Source organism: Eptesicus fuscus, chromosome 8 (assembly GCF_027574615.1).
Source record: "Eptesicus fuscus isolate TK198812 chromosome 8, DD_ASM_mEF_20220401, whole genome shotgun sequence".
Taxonomy (NCBI): domain Eukaryota; kingdom Metazoa; phylum Chordata; class Mammalia; order Chiroptera; family Vespertilionidae; genus Eptesicus; species Eptesicus fuscus.
In genome coordinates this window covers 96,492,500-96,516,260 of record NC_072480.1, presented here as the reverse complement: position 1 = coordinate 96,516,260, position 23,761 = coordinate 96,492,500, and the positions used below count along the sequence as shown (strand labels likewise).

General features: G+C 51.3%; 1 protein-coding gene across 3 annotated transcripts in view; it reads right to left on the bottom strand.

The window, feature by feature from the left end:
- IRF2 (interferon regulatory factor 2) overlaps positions 1 to 23,761 on the bottom strand; it is a 75,813-nt gene that overhangs the window by 21,141 nt on the left and 30,911 nt on the right. For 2 of the 3 annotated variants that reach the window (XM_008151891.3, XM_054720147.1), the window contains exons 2-5: positions 16,053 to 16,148; positions 9,683 to 9,782; positions 8,504 to 8,680; positions 8,117 to 8,163 (exon numbers count right to left, since the gene is read on the bottom strand). In XM_008151891.3, the coding sequence (XP_008150113.2) occupies positions 8,117 to 8,163; positions 8,504 to 8,680; positions 9,683 to 9,782; positions 16,053 to 16,139 (411 nt within the window). In that variant the 5' untranslated portion in view covers positions 16,140 to 16,148. Of the gene's footprint in view, positions 1 to 8,116; positions 8,164 to 8,503; positions 8,681 to 9,682; positions 9,783 to 14,780; positions 14,826 to 16,052; positions 16,149 to 23,761 lie in introns of those variants that run through there. The other variant, XM_054720148.1, reaches the window with a different exon arrangement.

Genomic DNA, 23,761 nt, shown 5'->3' with positions numbered 1-23,761 from the left:
AGGGACCATGCCACCTCATTTACGATTTCTGAGGAAAAGGCTTCAATCACGGCCCAAGGACAGGAACCTGTGGGTGAGTTCTTCCAGATAAGGTCTGCCCTGGACTCTGGCCATGGAGCATCCTGCCCTGGGGGGTGGGGGTCAGACTCCCAGCCAGGGCCTCCCTCCCCTCCAGTCCATCGAGCAACCCACACCCACAGCTTCAGAGACACGTCCAGGTGCCTGGATGTCCCCTGCAGCCCGGGAGCCACACATTCCTGTGAGGGAAACAATGAGGCCATTTCCTCCTCCTCGGGGTCACTCCTCAGGCCCGCCTTCTTCCTGCCACCAGAACCCCCACCCCCACCCCCATCCCTGAGAGCACCAGCCACCGGGGAGCCGCTGAGTGACACAGTGACTCAGCACTGTGCTGGGAGAGGTCTCCCCACAGCAAGACTGCACCCGTGTCTGTGGCGGCAATCGAGCCGGACTAAATAAATGCCACAAGGACAACTGCTCTGGAAACCCAGAGAGAGGAGGGTGGGGGGCGGGAGGGACACAGGCCGGGAGCAGGCCGGGTAGGGCGGCAGGACTGTGCTTTGAAAAGTCCAGGGTGCTGCACACCTCTAAGTTTTTATCAACGTATTTATGCACTACTTGGAACCAATGATGATCACACATCCCCCCCACCCCCCGCAACACACACACACACACACACACACACACACACACACACACAGTGACTTAGGGAAGCCACTTAGGGAGGGAGGGGAAAGGTCTCCTCCTTCATGATGCCACCTGGAAACGCCTCCCCCAGTACCTATACCTTCAAGCCATCACTTCCCTGTACAGCTCAGCTCTGAGAGAAACCACACTGCAAGGCTGACCAGATGTGCGGGGGAGGGGGGGAGCGGGGGAAGGGGCATAAGGAAGGGTCCAGGCGGCCTCGCGGGGCAGAGCCATCACCCTGCTCTCCGGCAGCCTCGTGCATCTACCCCGCTTCTACACGTTCCAAGAAGTCTGTCCTTCCTGGGGAAATCCCACTTGTCGGTCGCTTGCGTCACCATCTCAGCTCTTCCTTACGCCAAGCGTGTGGACAAGTGCCTGTGCCCCAGGTAGCCAGCCTGCGGCCTGCCGCCATCCCACCCAAGGAATCAGCTCTGACTCCCGGGGCCTGGGGGCAGGGAAAGCCTGGCCTGGCTCTGCAGGACCTCATTGGACTTCACTAGTCGCTGGACTTCACCTCTTGAAGCCTCTCTGAGGGATGGAGGACAGCGCTACACTGAGGACAACAGGACCCGTGTCATAAAGTGAGGACCAAATGAGATAAATATGCACCCGGCACAGATTTAAACAATATTCGCACCCCGGCTGGTGTGGCTCAGTGGTTGAGCGTTGACCTGTGAACCAAGAGGTCACAGGTTTGATTCCCAGTCAGGGCACATGCCCAGGTTGAGGGCTCGATCCCCAGTAGGGTGTGTGCAGGAAGCAGCCAATGGATGTTTCTCTATCATTGATGTTTCTATCTATCCCTCTCCCTTCCTCTCTTTCTAAAAAATCAATAAATACATATTTTAATTTAAAAAATATATTTGCTATTATCTCCAGTCTCCAGTACAACTCCGCTCGCCCCAATCCAATGGCCTTTCCTCAAGTCCCCTTCCCTCAACACCACCCTCCGAACCCCCCCATCCCCCGCCACCACCACCACGGGAGGCCTGCGCGCTGCGTCTGAGGGATGAGCACCTGGCGTTGCTGCACTTGCCCACCTTCCTGACGGCACCCTCCTTCTCCCGCGGCTCCTCAGTGGCCCCTCTCTGCACGTGCCCGCCCGTCACGCCCCCCTCCAGTCACTCCCACTTCCTCACTTCTCTCAAAAGCAACCACAGAACATTTGAAGGAATTCTGGAAAGAACTGCTCATTTTCATGGGCTTCTTTTGCTGTCTCAAGTTATTTTTCACTCATTCGGCTTCCAGGTTTCTGATCAAAGTAATAAGCCAGTCAGACTTGCTTATATTTAAAAACGTGAATCATTCCAATTTCTCCATCGAAGACATGTGTTTCACGCGATCTGCAGTTCGATTAGTGGCAAGTGATATTCTGTCACTTTGCACTTGAGAAAACTATGACTCAGACACTAAACTACTTTTCCGAGATCCGGTGGGGACACGGGAAGGAACTCGGTCTTTGATCAGGCAACATGTCCGATCCCAGGAGCTCCCGTCTCCATCAGCCCGGGTCCACACTAATCCAGCGGAGCCCGGACAGAACCATTCCAGCCTCCTCACCAGCCCCCACCTTGCACCTTGCACCTTGCACCGCTTCTGTGACGGAGACCGAGTCCCTCCATCCTCAGCACTGCGTGGCTCCTCCCGACCCCACTTCAGAAGCAGCCTGTCCGTGTCAGTCTTCAGTGCGGCCGTCCCCGCGGCACATCCGCTCTGGGAGGACCGCGCAGCGAGCTGTACAGAGAGGTGGACCCCGTGCCTCCGTGGGAGCCTCCATCCGGGAGCAGAACAACTGGGAGCTGCACTATCCTCGGCCGGAAGTTTAGTGACTGGATGAGAATACCTAAACCCAAACCTAAACTCTCTCTCTGTCTGTCTCTCTCTCTCTCAAGCAAGGAACCCAAAATAAACACGGGGTCTGCAGCTGTCTATGGAGCATACGTCTGGAGGTCCTGGGGGTGCTGAGTGAGCGGCCTTGGCCCACGCTGTGCCCAGTGCCTCCCAGTCTCTGAGGTGCCCACTCCTGCCCGGGCTGGTGACTCCTGACGCAGCCTCCTCTTCCCGCCCCCTTTCTTACTCTAGAGAGAGCCTCTTGTCTAAATCAAGCCGTCATGGTTTCTCACCCTCTCACCTCGCCCCAGAGAGACCCCTCCTCCATGGTACATTAATGCTGCCAAATAATTATGCTCAGGAATCTTTTTTCTCATAGAATCCAGGTTTGGCCTACAGGGTAAGGGATTTTAGGCAAAAAAGCAAAGTGGGAGGGAAGCCTTCTTTCTAAAATAACATGCCGCTGGGTGGTCTAAAAGCTGCATTTGCTGGAGGGGCTGGAGTCCCAGGACATCAAGGGCCACTCCCCACTCCCCCTCTGCTCCAAGCCCATTCTGTCTCGTCCCTGTGCCCCAGCCCCTTGTCTAGATGTCCCCTCCCTGAGGCCAGATTCAATGGCCTTAAGACCATTTCCTACCCTCATGCAACCCCACCCCAGTTGCCATAGTTCCTCTGTGCAAAGCCAATCTCCTCCAAGATAAAAGAGCATCCCCAGGTCTCTCAAAAACACACGTCTGAACCTGACAGCCGGGCCTCACGGAGCAGCCCGGGGCATGCGCACTGCACCGAGGAGGCCACCAGGACAGGAGCTCCAGTGAACAGACGGAAGCGCCTGCCCGGGCCCAGAACCCCTTCTCCTTTCCTTCGTTCCTGGGAATGGACCTTCATTCTCTGCCTCCGTCCCTCCCCCAGGACCTTTCTTCTTGGCTCACTCTCTCATCTTCTCCTTGGGTCCCGTCTTCGTCTCATGCGGCTCCTCCGTTAGGAAGGCATCTGTTTCCATGGCCTCCGAAGACATCCTGGAGTACGCGACCCGCATCTGCCCTCCAACTCTCCCCTGAGCTCTCCGCCTGTCAGACCCAACTTCCCACCTGACGTCTGCCTAGAGGCTGTCATTTCAAACTCACACGTTCAGAGTTAAACGCTGAAAACCTTCTCCACAAAACACACGCCATTCCCACAATCCTGTGAGGCCTGGAAACAGGGCCGCCCCTGGGACCCGCTCCTGGCTTCCCCTCCGCATCCTCCTCCCTTCTCCAGAGACATGTCCCCTGCTCCCCCGTCCAGCTGCACCTCCTTCACCTAAACCTCCCACCGCAGCCCCTCCTCCCCACTGCTTCCTGCCGCCATGAGAAACCCTGCCTGCAAGGCCCCGTCCATCCTGCTCCACGTCCTCCCAAGGAGCTCAGCTCTGCCGGGTTTCACAACATCACCCGGAGAGCCCCCAGCTTTCACACTGTGCTCTGAGCTGCACCCCAAGTGATTCAGGTTTAAAGCCTGAGACCTCTGCTCTCAGCCCTGACAGGTGGCCACGTGGCCTGTCTTGCTTGGGACAGAGACACGGAACATGCTGCTTTTTAATCCAGCTCACCTGTTAGAGCCAACCGCTCTACTGGAAAGTTCTGCCAAACCATGACCCGCTTTCTGTCACTTCTGCCCAGAGGTCTGCACTCAGAACTAACCCACACCAGGCCTGCTCCTCACCCCGTGAGTCAGAGGTCCTCCTAGGTTCCATTTCCCACCCCAACGCCAATTCTTTGATCTGAAAGCACTTCAGAGTTTCAAAGCTTACATCTTTCATCTGCAAACAATCCTTTGAGGCAGGAAGTATTCATCCGCCCCCCACCCCACCCCTTTGTTTCCCATTGTTCCCTCACAAACTGCGCCCATTTCCGCTCATCCCCTGAAGGCCACACAGCAGCCCTCCTCTCCAGGCCCCTGTGGGTGATGCTCCTGGTGCTAGAGAGGGACTTCCTTTTATCGGACCCACCCCCCAGGGCCTGGCTCCGATCCCACCCCCCAGGGCCTGGCCCCGATCCCACCGCCTAGAGGCGGAGGCCCTGAGTGTGGCTTCTGGGGTTGGACGAACTTGGATTAAAACTCCAGCTCCACGAAGCAGTGCAACCTCGGGGAAAATTCCTCAACCTCTCTGTGCCTCCATTTCCTCATGTGCAAAAGGGAGATAATTGCCCGTCACAGGGAGCACTAAATGGGATGACAGTTAGAGCCCAGCACTTGGAGGAGGCCCCACAAGTCAGCTGCCACACCTCTGCTTTAGTCACCTCTGTCCTCGTCCATCTTGACCGTGTGACGTTTTCAAACACACAGGTGCACAGCCTAGTGCTACTCACTACGCTGTCCCTTCGTCTGACTTCCTCCGTGCAGGTGGGTCTCCCTCAGGTGAGAACGGCTCACTGAGCACGCAGGGCTTTCTCCCCAAGAGACGTGGGGCACACGGAGGCGGCGTTTCTGCACCTACTGCGTGCCCCAGGGGCCTGGGCCCCCCATGCCCGGGGAAGCTGTTTGCTGAGAACACGTGACATGGAGTTCAACGGCCCGAGTGACCCCAGAGGAGTTCTGACAGCCGGCCCGCGTGCTCCGAACGTCCTTGGCTCAACCTCGATCCAGCCTGGACTGAATGAAGACTGGGCAGGGCTTGCTTTAACCGCAGATCCTCAAACCTAGTCACCACACACCAGCCGCGCTTCCTCAGGGGAGGAACGCCACCTGGTCTATCCAGGGGCATGTGTGCACGGGACAGGTGCGCGCGGAGCTCGGGGGTTTCCCGGGCAACAGAAAGCAATGCACGCCTAGCTCCGTGAGGATGAGGTCCTTCCTTCAGTTACACAATTCTGAGGAATGCTCTGCAGGAGCGGTCAGAGAACACTATGGCTCTCACCGTCACGGGCCACAGGACTGGGGAGGCCTTGCCCAGGGCTGCCTGCAGGACGGATGCACGCAGACTGATACTTAAAGGTGACGCGCCTGCTTTCTGCTGAAGGAACAGTGTCCCTCTGAGGGACCAGACCTTCATCACAGGAAGCTTTCACAGTGCACACCTGGCTGGGATGGAGCCTGAGCCGCACGGCTGCACCTCACAGCAGACCTGTCGCTGCTCTCCTGGGCTGAGATGGCCACACCCCACCCAGGCCTGTGCCTTCCACAACCTGCTCCTCTGCGGGCCGTGGGAAGACACGGCCATCGCCGATGTGACTGCACGTGTCCTGGACTTAAATGTGCGTGTCATCAACTCTGAGACGCACATTTCCACATCCCTCCGATAGGATGTGCCTCGTCATCAATTACATGTCAGGCTTTCGTTGCAAGCTGTTTTTCTTGCCTAAAGATACATAAACAAGGATGCCTCTTAGCCCCCATATTGGTTTTGGAGAGTCGATGGAGTGTGGGGGACACGTTTCATCAAAGTTTGTTGAAAAGGTAGCATCTGTTACCCCGTTATTATTTCTCCATTAACTGAGGTTGTGAAATGAAATCTGCATTCCAATGTAAACCTCCCCCCTCCCACCCACGTTATATTTATTTAAGCATCTACTTGGTCAGCGAACACTCACGCGTGTGTTCAGTGATCAAATATACACCGATCACCTGTCCTGTCCCAGGCACTGAGCTAGATGCTGTGAAAGCAGGAGATAGCATCTAGTCATATTGATGATTATAGCAACTTCTTCACACCCCCATATTTGTGGGGAACTTACGCTTTTCTGTCTAAACAAAACTAATCAGAATCTAGGCCCTTAAAAACCCCAAACTATGGGAAACGTGAAACAACTAATAGCTAGGTGTATTTTTTTCAATTGCAAGGGAAAAATTGATTGTTTTTCAAAAGTGAGGTAGGGGCAACCTGTAAATTAAAAAACACTTAAGAGACATATGCAAAAATCACAATGTGTGGGCCTTCCGTGAATCCTGATTTAGGAACACAGATGCACACAAATGAGAACGTGTAGGAGATGGCTGGAAATCAGGCACTGACTAGTATTTGACGATACTGGGAATCGCTGTTACTTTTTTCAGAGTCAATCATGACATTGTGGCATCTTCCAAGACTGCCTATCTTTTAAAGATATACACGGAAATAGTCGTGGAAGAAATGATAGTGTCTGGAATTTGTTTCAAAGTATTGAGCTAAACCATATGCAGTTATTTTTTGTAGGTCAAATATGACTGACGAGCTGCAATTTTATATCAGATGTAAGGAAGCGGGTGGGGGAACTAATGCAATCAAATGACCGTCAGCTGATTCATGGTGAAATTGGGGTGATGGTGTGCAGAGTAAATTTTACTCATTTGTCTCCTTCCTGTGTGCATAAAATGTTTCTGCAATAAAAAGTTAGAACAAAATTGGTCCTTGACACTGTGCTATATTTAAAATAAGGCAAAAGCTAAAAATACTGAAAATGAAACTGGAGGTATGGCTATTAAAATACTCTGCCTAAAATATTTCTTTTCCATTGTACAGGTAAGTGTGGCTGAAACGTTAACTATTTACCTACATTTTCCCTCCAACTCTTAACTACCTTCACACGTGTAACTTTATATCTGAAGTCGATTTTTAAATCTCTTTTCCTCCTAGTGTGACTCACTGGCTTATTTTTAAACACTGCACTGTCTGGACAGTTTGTTTTTCTTCAACAGTAATTCTAGGTTAGGAATCGGGATACCTGGCATCTCCCTGAAGTTCAGTGCTAACTAACGGTGTGACCTTGGCCACGTGCCCCACAGCCTCTGGGGTCCACGTCACGCCGCTCTCTCAAACCCCAGCTTCATCTGCAAACAGGGCGCAGCGACCCAGAGGGTCTCCCCTCTGCTGGCCCAGGGGCCGGGCACTGCGCTGCCTGCTCTCTGCCCAGCGGCTCAAGCTCATGCTCAGCTTTGCACAGCATACCTGACTACCCCCAGGCTAGCTACAGGGGCTCCCCAATCTACACACAAAGATCCCCACTGCAGGGGTTTCAGATGCACAGCCTCCTGGTAACCCACACAGACCCAGCCCTGCGGGAAACCGCTGGGGATGGTGAGAGCTGGCTGCACAGGGGTGCAGGGAAGAGCTACTGAGGCCCACACTAATACCGCGACTGATCTCCTCCCTGGGCCCCCAGCTCATGGCCTGCCGTGGACTAGATCTATAAAATATGGGTGACACGGTTAATACAAGTATATAATATTCAATATACCTTCAAGTATATGTGATAGCCTGCAAATGTACTTCCCGGTTATCAGGTCGGAGCTGGCTGCGGCAGCTCAGCTGGTACCAGGTAACCAGCTGGCGACGGTGTGGGGACCAGAGGGAGGCTTGAGACTGGCCAGCTCCGTGCGAACTGGTGACTTCACTCACAGATTTCTCGGTGAAACTGCATGAAGCAGGGATACGTGTGCCTGAGTCTGCGAGTGGGACCATGCCAAAGAGGAGACGTGGAAAGCACGTAAAACACACACACTGCCAAAGAGCAAAGATCAAATACTTCACAGAGGCCATGTCACTGGTGTTTATGAGCCAGAACGGGAACCGTGAATAGGGTCACAACGTTAGCCTTCTCCCTGAGCAACCAATGATTACCTTGATGTGCTTAACTCTGTCTTCCTTTTCTGTCTTTGGTTTCTTTCCTGTGGCAACAGAAAATAGTTCTGGATTAATGCATGAAGAACACACAGAGAACCAGCTCCCCTCAATTAAACGCTTCCTAAAGCTCTCCTAGAAGCCGTGCGTGCGTTCACCTGCACACGTGTGAACCTGTACACGCGTTAACCTGTAAACGTGTTAATCTGTACACGGCCAAAATTCCAAATGCTTTCCTGCCTCTGGTGACCTGAGAGTCCTTCCCGCAGCCAGGGAAGGGCGGGATTATGCTCCACGGTGCGAACTACAGATGTGGAAAGAAGGAAACCCCAAAGGCGTCATCATCTACATCAAGAGGTCTCAGTATTAGCAAGTCTGTGTGTCTACCTTTTTTAGAAGGCCGCTCAGATAAGGGCAACATCCGGTATACTCTGAAGGCGTTATTTCCTTTCTTTATACTTTTATCCTTGACTTCTTCAATATCCGGCAAGGAGTTCATGGCACATCGAAAATTCGCCTTCCATGTTTTTGGATCGGGTTTATCGACTCCTGGTTGATGCTTTCCTAACAAAAGAGCCAGGAGAAGGAAGGTTAAGGAAAAGAGAGGGAGAAATACTCACACAGTAAACATTTCTGGAAACACAGGGCTGCTAGCCAAGTAGTACAGAGAACCGACCCTCTGAGTCCCAGACTCTGCCTACAGCGACCAACGTCCTGGTTTGCCTGGGACTGGGATGGTTCTTGGGATGCGGGAATTTTTGTTTTAAAATCTGGACAGTTGCGGACCAATCAGTACAAGTTGGTCATCCTGACTTTACCAAACAGCCTGAGAAACAATAATAATGGTGGAAGAATGGGGACTCCATGTGAGTAACACGGAAGGCTGGGAGGCCGCGAGGCCGATGAGCACAGGTAACCGGAGTGTCTCTTTTTCATCTGACGGTCAGATATTCAAAGTCCCTTCCTGTAAATAGCCCCCTACTTAAATTCTGTTGTAAATAAATACATTCTTGACTACCTTTTAGGGAGATAAATCCACCCAAGTTTATAGCTGCAGAACAAATAGTTCTTTATGACCCCGGTACACATGTGGGGAGCGGAACCAGAATTCTACGTTAGAGGAAACGCAAGCGCTGAGTTTCTGTGGGATGGGCGGAGCCTCACTTCTGAGTGACAAGGTTTGTGCCCCTCCCCCCAAGGTTTGTGTCCTGGATGCGCCTGGGGCAAGCCACAGGTTTTTTAGAGCCTTCTTTATGAGCCCATCATCCAGGAGATTTTATATGTGTAGGAAAAACAAAAACAAACACTGTGGTATAACAGAAACGTGCTAAGAGAGCACACCTAAAATGTTCCCAGTAAAATAACCCAAATAATTAACAGGTACGTATGGGAGGAAGTGAAGGTGTGCATTAACATCCTTTCACGAGGATCACATATCTCAAGTCATCACTTTAAATGCCTTACAATCTTATTGGTCAGTTACACCACAATTAAGAGAAAAAAGAAAGCATGCAAACGACACAGTGTCCCCCCCCTGCCCCCCTGCACGACGCGGGGCATCGACACCTGTGTGGATCGCCCAGTTCCTGAAGAGCGGCGCGTCCTTCTCCACGTCCCAGCCGTGTCTCGCTGCATGCATCCAGGGGATCTGAAAGATCTTCTTTTCCTGGAAGGAGAAGCAAGTAAGAACGGCAGCCAGGGTCTCAGGCCACCGCTGAGGAGGCGTCTTAAGTTCCAGCTGGTAAGGTTCCCCTCCGAGCATCCACAGTAGAATCTACCGCACACCAAACCCGCTTCCCCAGGTCCAACCTCGGCGGCCCGCCAGGGAGGCCGAGAGGCAGGCAGGGCCTGGCAGGGCAGGAATGCGACCGGTCCCAGGTCACAGGCACGACCTGGGAGATGCCCGTGTGCCTTACCTGTGCCGCTTTTCTTTAAAGAACCACAGACAACTGGCCTCCGACGGAATCGTCTCGTCCTTACTTTATTCTTACCACGTATTCCCATCATTTGGTCAAGAGGAGCCCCAGCTGGCCCAGTAAATGAAAAATTAGGCAGCTCTCCAAGTGACCCCACTGGTGCTGCGTAAGGGAGGTCGGGTGGACGAAGCCACTGTCACGGGACCCCGTGTCTCGATGGGCTGGGGCCGCAGCAGACACAGAGGATCCTGCCTGCTGCTCAGCCTGCGTCTACGCCCTGCATGGGCCGGCCGGAGCGTCCAGATGCCTCGATGACCACAGCCGACACTCCTTTCTTGGAGCAAAGTCCCTCCCTAAGATTCTTGTATCGGACCCTTTCCACCTCTCTTACAGCCCGAGAGGCAACTCGAAATCGCTTAAACCAACCCCGGCAAACACCACTAGAAACTAGAGCTTGGGAACAAAGTCACACTCATAGTAAAACCACACATGTAACCTGGTTCAGCCGGCAGCACCAGTGGTCTCCCAGGTCCCCTGGCACCTTACATGTGACGACACATGCTCACATGGTCTCACTTCTGCTTTTTGCAACAACCTAATGAGCTACATGTATGTTATTACTTCCGATTCACAGTTGAGGGAGCTGAGGAATGGAATTAAATTATTTAGCCAAGGAACTTATGACAATAAGTGTCTAAATTCCCATCTTCAGTCGCATCACAGCATCCCTCGCCTCTGGTGCTCGAATGGTGAGATTTCCAGTTTCACAGGAAAACCTGCTGACTTGGATTCTATGGACACTGAAGCCCAGGAAAATGTATTTTTTAATATATTTTTATTTATTTCAGAGAGAAAGAGAGAGGGAGGATGAGATAGAGACATCAATGATGAGAGAGAATCATTGATCAGCCTCCTGCATGCCCCCTACTGGGGATGGAGCCCGCAACCTGGGCATGTGCCCTGACCGGGAATCGAACCGTGACCTCCTGGTTCATAGATCGACACTCAACCACTGAGCCGCACCTGCCAGGCAGGAAAATGCACTTTTAAGTTCTTAGGCTAGTTTGATCACTCCCAGGTCTGGGGTCTCCACGGGACACACAGGCAGGAAAGTGTTGGCAGGGATCTTCTGCCATTTGGGTCTCACAGTGAAAACAGAAAGGGTCCCGCCGACCCAAAAGGGCCCGGTGCCTGCACACAGAACCAACCACAAAGCCTGAACTAAGAGTATGTCAGGACATTGAGAGTTCCCCAAAAGCTGTTAAAGGGGGAAATTCTGCTGTGTTTACAACTCAGTAAGTAAAGGAGAACTGAAAGTGAGAGATTTTCGTAAACCCGTTCCGTTCGCTCTGTATCATCGCGGAGACAGCAGCGTTTCAGGTTAGCCATCTCCCAAAGGGCCGGCGCCGGAGCGGGGCTGAGCGAGACTTCATCGTTTCGTGTGGATGAAAACCCGAGAGGAAGTCACGTCATGCAGGTTCGACGTTCACGTGAAAATGAACTGACTTCAGGGACAGGTTTCCTCAAGCGCACAACCAGAATCTAAAGGTCTGTGCTTCCAGACAGGGGCCCTTAAGGAATTTGCTGTTGCTCTTTTCTTTCTAGGTCAAACGAGTTCTGTGGGGACACAATCTGAAATCCGTCTCATAAGACACAGAGTTGATTCTCACAAGTGGATCTTTTCAAGCATCTGCATGCGTGCAGGCGGATGTGTACACACACACACACACACACACACACACACACACACACACACAGCTACACAGCTAAACCGTCTCCCAGAACAGCGGTCGCTAACCGGTGGTCCGTGGACCATGGTGGTCCGTGAGGTCCGAAAGGTTGGCGGCCGCTGTCCCAGAAACCAGGCCCAAAGCATGAAGCTACCAAAGTAACGACTGAACTGAGCAATCCTCCAGCACAGAGCCTCGTGAAATGGGCCAAGGACCCGAAGAGACCAAAGAAATGGCCCATAAGCACACAAAGGACGACTCACCACCCCTCCTCAGGGAAATGCCAATCAGAACAACGAGACGCCACTTCACAGCCACCAGGATGGCTACAGCAAAAACACAACAACCAAGTCCTAGCCCTAACCGGTTTGGCTCAGTGGATAGAGCGTCGGCCTGCGGACTGAAGGGTCCCAGGTTCAATTCAGGTCGGGGGCATGTACCTTGGTTGCGGGCACATCCCCAGTGGGGGGTGTGCAGGAGGCAGCTGATCGATGTTTCTCTCTCATTGATGTTTCTAACTCTCTATCCCTCTCCCTTCCTGTAAAAAATCAATAAAATATATTTTTTTAAAAATCCTAAGTGCTGGTGACGATGTGGAGGAACGGGAACGGCCACACAGGGCTGGCGGGATGGGGACTGGGCGGCTGCTGTGGAACACAAACTGGCTGTTCCTCAAAGAGTTCAACAGAGTCACCACGTGGCCCAGTAACTCCGCTCCTGGATGAATCCCCGAAGAATTACAAATAGGTGATCAAGCAAACATTTACACATACAAGTTCATAGCTGCACTACTCACAACAGCTGAAAGGCAGAAGCCACCCCCATGTCCATCACGGATGAGCGGGTAAGAAAACGTCGCATGTACACACGCTGCATGAACTGGAGCCTTCTTCGGCCCCCAAAGGGATGCAGTGCTGACACACACATGCGGCAACACGGGTGGCCCTGGCAGACACGGTGGTACGTGAAGGAAGCCAGACACCAATGCCACATATTGTATGAACCAGGCGAATCCACAGACACAGAAGGCATACCCGTGGTTGCCACGAACTAGGGAAGGGGATGGGAGTGGTCACGTGATGAGGAAGTATAGTGTTTCCTTTTCAGGGGATGAAAAAGCTTGGAATTGGACACTGGCGATGGTTGCATAATATTGTGAATGTACTTAATGCCACTTTTAAATGATAAATTAAAAAAAAACACTTTAAAATGATAGATTAAAGAACAACCACATGGGCCCGGCCAGCGTGGCTCAGTGGTTGAGCATTGACCTATAAACCAGGAGGTCACAGTTCGATTCCCAGTCAGGGCACATGTCCGGGTTGTGGGCTTGATCCCCTGTAGGGGGCGTGCAGGAGGCAGCTGAACCATTATTCTCTCTCATCACTGATGTTTCTATCTCTCTCTCCCTCTCCCTTCCTCTCTGAAATCAGTAATAAATAAATAAATATATAATAAATAAATAAATCCTACACGGAACTTTTAAACAAACCATCACACATCTCTTTTTTTAAAAAGACCATGTTGAAAGGTAAAGGTGAGATTCATTTTAAAACTGAAAGAGATTCTGACCAATAAGCATTCTGGTCATCGATCCCTGTGTTCTATGGGACAGTGATGGCACTGCACTGCACTCTGCAGACCGTGACATCACAGCCTGTGGCATCAGTATGCGCTTCAGGAGCCCTGAGTGCCCAGCCCGCACAGGTGGTGGGCGCACACACCGTGTACGGAAGGACTGCGAGGACCAGAGCCCACCCGTGTCTACATCTGAGGGCAGGAGAGAGAAGCACTGCTTGAGTTGAGAAGAACCTTTAAGATGACCTCGAGCAACGCAGAACCATCAGACCTCGGCCCCACGTGGAAACCAGTTCTCTCACCTCCCTCTGCCTCTCCTCTCCCCCAATATTTATAAGGCGTTCTCATTTCTCTTGCTATTTTTGTTTGAACTCCTTACCTGTTCCGAGGTGGCCTGATAGTTAGTTACACAAGCACGAGCCTGCTCTCAGTGAAGAGCAGGGAAAGGTGTGGACTCCCTGCTGGCTGGGCCCGGAGAGTGGCCTGGCCTGGGTCCAGGCAGAGCTCCAGGAGGAAACACCAGCATCGGGAGGCCGAGGGGGCGTGACGGGAGCTGCTCAGGAAGAGTGGACCTGGGCGTGGCTGCCTCCCCTCCCTCTAGAAGTGGCCCAGGGAACCACACGCGAGCACCTGGACCAACCCAGAACCCACCTGGCCCTTCAACACGCCAATGGCAAGAGGGCAACCAAGGAGGGCGCACTGTCCACAACCAGGAGGGACTTCGAGTCACACAACCAAACACAACACCAGACATTTTTTGGATTCTGATTGAAAAAAATCAATTGTAAAAAGGTATTTTGGGAGTACTCATGGCATGACACTAAAAACTTATGATTGATTTTCCTGATCGACAACAGTATTATGAAGACATGAGAAAATGTTAAGTCTTCTAGGTGTACACTGTCAGGGAGTTGCTCTGTAATACCACACACACACACACACACACACACACACAGATAAAACAAAATGTTGGTAATTGTTAAATCGAGATGTGCATTACTAAATCTAGATGGGAATTCACTACACTATTCTGTCCAGTCCTTGGGCCATTCAAACACACTATCAGTGTTTGCAAATACTCATAATAAAAAGTAACTGGCCCCAGCCAAGGCCCCATTCAGGTCACATAAAACGGTCAAATGGTTTCCTTAAGTCATTCCTATTTACTTCATACCCCACCTCGTTTCAGAACGACTCACTTAAACAAACACATTCAAATACAATACCATTAAAATAAAAATAAGCAAAAAAAAACCAAAAAAAAGTGGATGAGGGAAAAGGAACAAAAAATGTAAGATCTGAGAGGTATCTGAAACGATCAAATGAGGCCAGGAGTGGTATTAGTTTAAAAAAATGATGCTGCAATACCCTGTACACCTGTGAGAAGTGGCCCAATTGGGCTCTCTGCTCTCGGCACGTGATATAGAGCTAAAGACTGACCTGCTAAATGAGTCGTCGTGTCCTTAAGATTAAAGACGAGGGGGGAGGTAAAGAGGACAAAGAAATTTGCTCAGAAGAACTGCAATATCCCTGGTAATGGGAGAGAAACCTCCCTCGGGCCCTCTCAAAGAAGGCATCTATATATATAAAAAGCCAGCGACCGGAACTCCGGAACCAGAACAACCAGAACAACCGGTTGCTATGACACCCACTGTGGCCAGCCAACCGGCCCGATCAGGGGCAGGGCAGGCCAGCCAACCTCCCATGTCCCCTCCCCTCCAGCCGGCTCTGCCCCAGATCAGCCCCCCCACCCCAATTGGGGGCAGGGCAGGCCGGCCAACCTCCCTGTCCCCTCCCCCCCGCCAGCCCAGCCCCGATCGGCCACCATCGAGGCAGGCAGGCTGGACCCCACCTGTGCACGAATTCGTGCACCGGGCCTCCAGTAATCTATTATATTTAGTTGCTTTTCTAAATTTTAACTATATAATTTCAGGTGTTTTTTATTTTTTACAGATACTGTCTTCCTGATTCACCCTTACCAGTTAGGATCAGTTAAATGGAGAGTGTGAGAAGGATAAATAAGGAGTGTTTACATATATGGGGGAGGAGTGTAAATGGTAGAATGCTTACTTGTTAGAACAGGTTGGCACACAAACAGAGTTTCACAACAAAGAGAAGACGTTTTAAACCACTATGCTGCACACCTGAAACTAATACAAAGTTGAATGTAATTGAAAAATAAAAAAGAGAAATGATAAAAAAAATTTTAAGAGAAGACTTTTTTAAAAGACAAAAACAAAAGTTCTCTTCACATAGAAAATACTGGAAACAATGAATACGCCCCACTCCCCACATGACACCCTAGAGCCTGACGTCCTCTAGCCCTGGAGAGCCAGGGGGGCAGCAGGCAGTCTGAGAGGGAGGGGGCACGACAAGCGGCCAGCTGCCACCGCAAGGCGAGTGGAGGGGGGCCACCGTCTGAGATGAGGACACAGATCTTCATATAGTCACTTGATGTTTCTATGGTCAATTTCGATTGGATGGTTTTTGCAATTAACAAGCATAAGATTTTGAACACAAAGAACAATTTTACTTTCAGAGGTCCGCATGCACATGCTTTAGTAAGGATCAGACACGCACACTCGCACATATGCACATGCACACACACATACACACACATTCACACTCACACAAATAGATACACACGCATACTCATACAGACATATATACACACATGCTCACATACATACACACACATACATGCACACTCACCTTGTTCAGCCACTTCAGCCCTGGTATCGTGTTCGAGTTGATCTGTTCCTCCAGCCACGGGCGCATGCGCATCCTTTCCACCGGCATGGTGCCCGTCTGCGGAGAGACAATCCACATGAGGCGCTCGTGCTAATGACTGTCTTGTCTACACCAGCCTGACCCGCTTCTACTGTCCCCTTCCTCGTAATCCCACAGCCTGTGTCGGGGGGCCTGGGGAGGGAGGCATAGTCAGGGGCTCCACCCTCGAGCCACCGGCCCTGCTCGAGCAGCCGGGTCGTTCCAGAGGGGCTGTCTCCGTGGGGCAGTGCTGCGGGCCAAGCAGGCTCTCAGCTGAGAGGGTCCCACAGACGGAGGCTGGAGAAACTCAGCTACCCAGAGGGCCCAGCACCTGAGTGACCCCGCCTAAAGCAGGTCTCGCCCCCTCCCAGCCAGGCTGTGTTAACAGCACACACCGTCAAGGTCCCCGCATTCAGAGCATCAGTGCTGTACACCTGTGGGCATGATCCTCCCAGGACCAACGGGGACGGTGCAAAACCGTTGTTGTGGGAAAGACATTACAACCAATGCATTCCTTTGGGACATTAGGGCTACAGAAACGCTCTGAACCCCAATACTGCCACTTTAAAGCTCTAAAGGGATGTTCACTGGGTCCCAGGTCCCTCCTGACAGATTCCATCTCCGCTCAGCGCTCGCAGTGCCTCGCTCTGGCTCCAGCCTTGCTTTATGTGAACGCGGGCGGGCACTCATTCACTCCCGCAAAGAGCCGCTTCACGGCGCCCCTCCCCTCTCCTGACACCATCCGTCCTTCTCCTCCAGCTTGCCTTCCCTCTGAAAACTGTCCCAGGGCTAAACACCCTTTCTCTGCCGGCTCACACAGTGCTCTTCCCTCCTGGATGCCCTGGAGGCATCTTTCCCATGTCCATCAAAATACATCCAGAGTGGAATCACTAACAACGCACTGTCGCCCACGCATTCATCCTATTTACACAAAAATTTCAATTTAGTGCGGATTCAAAAGCCAAGACGATGCCAAGTCAAGCCTCCATTCTATAGGACTTGGTGGACGGTGTGACATAATCCTCTTTCCACCCTTAGCTGTCTTTCTTTTACTCATTTCCTATAAAAAAAAAAAAGAAAAAGAGCTCTGAAGCTCTGAGGATTCTATTCAGATAAACTTGGGCTGCGATGGTCAAAGCCTCATTAACTCCCTCTTCCAGCTCCCAGAGGACGTCCTCCCTCCTGGATGCCCTGCCCCCAGCTCTGCCCGAGTGCTAGCATCTTTGTGTGACCCACACAGGGCTGCACCCTTTGCCGATAGAGCCTAATCAATTCTAGAACGGAATTCTAGAACCCGCCTCTCCCTGGTACATCTCTCCCAGCTCGGATGCACTCATGGCTGCAGACGCCTCCTACTTCTTTGCTCATACCATGCCCTCTCTCCTCTTTCCTGGACCTTGCCAACCCTCAGCCATCCTCCAAGACCCATCTCCCACCCTCCTTTCTCCACGGGCCTTGCCAGCCCACGCCAGCCTGGAGGAATCTCTCCTCCTGTGACTCCACACTGCTCACTGGCCTTACACGCTCACTTGAAAATCAAGCATGGCTTTAGGAAAGCTATTGTAAGCTGTCTTTACTCTTACCTCCCTCTACCTTACCTATGAACTTGCAGCTGTGTGCACTCTTCCTTGCTAACCGAACTGTAAGCTCTCTGAGAGGAGGAACTCCACCTCTTACGGGCCCTTTTATGATCCTACAAAGCCCTCCACCCGGAGACGTTCGGTACAAGAACCAGGCCAGTTCTGAAGGTCAGCCTAGCGGGGTCGCGCTGCAGGCGGGCTCCATCTACTCATCTGGCCACCACTCTTTGAGACGAGGGAAAGGAACCTCAAGGACAGTCCAAAAGGACGTGGAACGGCCACAAGGAGCCCCAAACACAGCTGCTCTTCGTGGTTCTCAAGTCCTCCCTCTCAGTCACGTATCCACCTGTTCACAGAGCACTTACTGAGAACGCTATTCCAGGAGCAGGCAAGGTTAGGCATTCCCTGCCTAGCAGAAGACAGGGAGGAAGAGAATTGTCACACCACACAGAGCCCTGTTTGCGGACTGAGGAGGAGCTACAGGGGAGCGCGGGGAGAAGATGTCCACAGAAGATCCTCCTGGGCGACCGGCCACTGGGAGGGCTCTGCCCAACAGGGGGATGAGCGCCAACCCGGTCTCCAGATCTCGGGGTGCAGAGAGGGGGCAGCTGGGTCCAGAGCAGTACAGGAAGTAGAAGGAGGAGCACCCTGAAGAGTAGCTACAGTCGTCACAAGCTCCTCAGAGGGGACAACGTGACAAGCAGAACTGCTACGGACCACACCGTCCTGGTGTATCTAAACTTAGCAATACGGAAATGGCAGGGATGTGAAAATGGCCCTGCTTCCGCTTCATCGTTATAATCATATGCTATTTCCTCCCCTCCCCTTTCTTTCCCCACAAATGACCCATTTAGGGGGGAAGATGGTCACCTGAAATATTTCAAAAAGCTTTCTGACTTTAAAATGAAAGCTTCCATGGGGAGGTACAGTCAGCCTCGTTATTTGCGGATTGCATATTTGCAAAGTCGTCTACTCACTAAAATCTATTTGTAACGCCCAGATCAATTCCCGGGGTGCCTTCCGGGTCATGAGTAGACACGCACAGAGAGGTGAAAACCTGGGGTCTCCCGACACCCATGGTCCCAGCCGAGGTCCGACAAGGTGACATTCTGCCTCATTCCCGCTCACACTGTAAACGAGGGTCCTTCTCACTGTCTATTTCGTGCAACATTTCTCTGCTCTGCGTTGGCGATTTTACTGTTTAAAACAGCCGGCAGGGATGGTCTGAAGTGTGGAGAAAGTGTGTGCCTCTCAGGCCCGAGGCAGTGTGGTTGTCTGGGAGTTCAATGTCAATGAACCAACCACTGTTCAATGAGGCGCCTTCACACAGAAACACACCGAGAACACGGTTACCGATTGGTGGATGCAACTGCTGTGATCAGAGCCTCCCAGGAACCGAAGGTCCTTGCAGAAGGAAGGGAATTTGGACGAGACACACACGGAGAGGGCCACGTGAGCACACAGAGGGAAGGGGGCCACGCAGGGGCAGAGGCTGGAGGGCTGCTGAAAGGTAAGGAAGGGTCCTCCCTAGGGCTTCGGAGAGAGCACCGCCCTACAAACACGTTCCTCTGGACTTCTGTCCTCCAAAACTGTGCAGAGAAAACGTCTGTCGCCTGGGGCCGCTGTCTGTGGTACCGTGTTCAGGCCGCCCTAGGACACAACACAGAAGGCAGGCTGGCTCAGGTGCCAGGGCCCCGCCCGAGGCCGCAAGTGAAGGCGCCCCGAGGCCATGAGGAGGAAGGGGAGACCCTGCCCAGGCAGAGGTCCAGCGGCCAGAAGACCATCAGGAACAGGAAAGATGCCAGAGCCAGGCTGGCCCTGCAGGGCCGGGAGAGCCACTCCTAGGATGCTGCCCACCTTCCCACGGCTGCAGAGGAACTGGAGACTTAGGTGAGTGAAAGGTATGGTGAGCTTGATTAACAGTGAAGGTAAGAGCCGATGATGAAATCCAGAGCAGTGCTTTCCCCCCTCTCCTGTGCAGATGCATCTCAATTCGGTAAGTCCAGGTAAGGTCTCCGACTAACAAGCCCCAGGTCCTCGGCCCACACTGAGGCTGCAGATGAACTCGTACGTTTACAAGTCACCCGGCTCTTCTGTGACTTCCTGCGAAGTCTGGTCATTCTGGCAAACAGGCCTCACTCATGCCCGTGCCAAACGCGGCTGCCTCATCTCTCTGTTGGCCCAGCCCTTGTGTACATACTAAGCCTTTCTACCCAGGATGCAGCTCAGCCAAACTTCGAAGCTTATCGCTCACCAAGATACGACAGAAATCACACATGTAAAGTTTTTCCTACATCTTTAATCATGACTGTCATTAAGTGTACGTAGGTTTTTAGGAAAAGCAAAGACAGCAAGTATCTTACCAGAAAGGGAAACTGCTATAAAGGGCTCACTTATTTCAGGTTCATTTTTTTATTATTATTCTCAGAGAATCATTTTATTGACTTGCTTACTATCAGCCATCTTCCGTATAATTACAGGACAACGTTGAACATGTCAAAGACTCTCAGAGTATCACCACTGAGATTTTCCTCCAAGTCTTCATACCTATAGTGATTAATAAAGCAATTTCCAGGGATCGTCATCTCGCGCTGTGGTCCACATGAATGTGAATTATTAACACCAAGTAACCAAAGCGACTTATATATGTCCATGTGGTGTTTTGTTTCATAGCCGGGACATCCCTGCTGATACACAACGAAAAGCCAACCGATTTACACGAAGGCACTTCCTCTTTTTCACTCATTTTACAGCGAGGTCCCACCTCCCACACTGGACAGGTAATGGATTACTTGGCCTTGGCACATGACACAAATGAGAAAGGGCGCGGTTCGGCACAGATTGCTCACGACTATCCGAATGTGAGCACGCGCTCTTCATTCCGTGAAAGAAAGCGAAGGTGGAGTGCTACAATGAGCCTGGCACCAGGAACTCATCATGTAGTTTGCACTAGAAATATATTCTATTTCCGGAGACTGAGAGGCTGGGAAGGCAGTCCCGGGGGGCAGGAGACCAAGTACTGAGAGTACCGAGTAAAGAGGCTCACTTGGCCTGTATCTCCTCGCTTCCATCAATGAGATTCCAACCGATAGGTCAGTCTTCTTTCTATAATGCAAGGTTCCCACGGGCACCAATACCCCAGCCACATGAATCTTGAACGAAGTTAAAGAAGGTATGGCACTGGTAGGAAAGACACAGAGAATCAAAATACAGCAGAACACAGAACACCGGTGTGCAGTCCTGACGTTGCCGTGACTACGGGGCGTCCTTGGGCCAGTCACTCCCTCGTTCTAGCCCACACTTTGATCGTCAAAAAAAAAAAAAAAAAAAATGAGAGGTTTCTAAAAGATAACTTCCGGGGTTATCTAAGATTCTAAGAATCCTTGTGTAACACGAAGGCTCGTTATCTGATTTCTCTGTTTTGTGAGCTTCTAATCTTGTGCACTGTGTTGGTTTTAAAAGTGAAATGCTGACATTTCAGGATTCTACAGATCTAAAACATGCAGTAGCCACCCTCCAGCCTGACAACAGGCACTTTCTAAAGTCAGCTCCCAGTGCACCTCTGAGTTTTGGGGTGGGGATCATCTTCAAACCCAGGGCCTCGTGCTATGAATCATCTCGGGACACGGCAGGTATTTAGATTCTTACTGGCACCAGGGCTGCTGCATTAAGGCACGCAGCTGATCACTGTGATTTGCAGGGTGTGAATTCACACATCCCCCATAAAGTCAACAATGCCTCGTCAGTGGCATTAACAGTGATCCTGAATTTTAATCTAAAAGAACAAGGGCTTGGATCTCGGTATAGAAATAGCAATGGCCCCTACTTATTGGGCACTTACTATATGCCAGCACTAACACCAGGATTTTCTATGAGTTTCTCATTTACTCTTACAACCCTGCAAGGTAGGGAGGGACTTTATTACCGCATATTACAGATGAGAGGATAATTGGGGAAGTGTTTAAAGGCGACCTGCTCATAAGCAGGGACGCCCAGACTCCTTCGGGTCTGTCTGAAACGGGACGCCCAGGGGCTCAGCAACCCTAACCTCTGCTTTCTTCCCACTTTAGGAAGCAGTTAGGATGGGCTTGTAACTGTTCTTCTTCCTGAGCCTTTCCCGACTCCTCTCTGTTTTGTGTATCGCTGACATACTAATCTTCCTAAAATGCCACCTAAATCATGTTAATGTTCTGTTCAAGAGACTTCTAACCCTCCCTGCTGGATTTAAGATAATAAAATCCTTGGCTGAGAGAGGGAGCCTTACAGTGACTACTCAGCAAGAACAATGGAAGACAGGAGACAATGGAAAGATGTCTTTACAGGACTGAACGAAAATAACTGCTATTCAAAAATTTAAATACAGCCCGTATTTCCTCCCAGAATGAAGAGGAAATAAAGGCATCAGAGAAAAACTTAGAGGATGTTCTACCAGTAGCCCCACAGCTCATCAGTTACAGGAGACAGATCATGCCTCCACGGTCACAGGAGACAGGTCAACACTGGGCAGGAGTGAAGGCAACAGTATGGCCACCAGGAAGCTCAGACCAGGGCTAACGCTGGAGTCTGTGTCGCAGAAGCTGACCATAGCAGTGCTTGGCTCCACCTCTTGCAATTGTATCATTTCCTTTAAATAAACTGTGAGGATTCCTGTCACCTAATAGCCTGCCCTACATAGCCATGTGCTCACCCATCTTACCAACCTACAAAAATGTGACCCTCCCAACAAAAGCTAGCTCAAATCTGTGTTCATCGTGACAACTTCTCTCACAGCTCCAATCACTGGACCCTCTTCTCCTACGACGCGTATTGTCTGCAGTAGCCAGTCATCCAATGTACCAACAAATATTTACTACACACGTATTGTCACAAAACAAAAACAAACAAAACTGTGCTAAATGCAATGGAGGATTCCAAGATGTGCACGACATGATCACTACCCTCAAGGAATTCATAAGTTAACAGGGGATATGAGACATAGCCATATAAAGGTAGCGACTAATACTATAATTATAACAATAAAAGACTGCACTAGAGATCAGAAGGCAGCATGGGGTTAATTGCCAGCTAAGTGGACTAGATCATAAAGAATACATCAATCATTCTTGGATGGGTCTGTAAGGGAACGCTTACGGAAAAGAGCTTATAGAATGGCGAGGAACTGCCTAGGCAGAGAGGAGGGAGCAAGCAAGCCAGGGAGGCAAAGGCTGGTGTCCACGGCCAAAGCAGGACGGAGGACGGCGTGCGTGCTGCTGTGGGCAGAGCACGTGACCGAGGCACCAACACGGAGGAGCTTCGTAAGCGTGAGCGGGCGCCTGGGAGGCACACACTGGATGTTTTACATAAATCATCGCTCACCCTCCCAGCAGCCCGAATCAGTCAAATATTACCATCCCCATTTTAGGGATGAGGGGAAGTATAGCTTGAAATGGCAACAAAAGAAAAATGTGTCCTAGCCCCCAGATGAAGAAGCAAGGTTTGAACCCAGGTCCTTCCGCAAGGCCTCAGATGCCCAGCTAGAGGCTGAGCTTGTTTGCAGAGGCTACTAGAACCTTCCGGACAGCCATGTGTCACTGTCGTAAACCAAGCAGCACTTGGTCCAGGGGTAAATGGAGGCAAGGAGATGCGCCCGAAGCGGCTGCGTGGGCCCGGGATGGTGGCCGTGGGAATGCAGAGAAAAACACCACACAAGTGGAGTCCACCGGTAGGAATGGAACAGCAATTTCCAGGAGTAATTTTTCCAAGATACACGGTAACCCCTCCCAAAACACAAGGTCCTCTTTCCTGACATTCTACACTCCTCACTGACTTGTGTGTGCCTTTTTAGCAAAAGCAAGAATTCCAGCACAAAATTACGTGGACTGAGAGGAAACTGGAGTTGAAAACGGAAAAATCATCGTCATCCTCATCATCATCACATCCGTTCAAGTGTTTCCTAGGAATCAGAAACGAGGCCAAGGGCTTTCCCTGCGTTATTTCACTCAATCTTCACACCAGCTACGTGAGGTGCAGCTCCTATCTCCCTCTTACAGATGAGGACATGACGCCATTTCCCAAGCTGCGGAGCTATTAAGA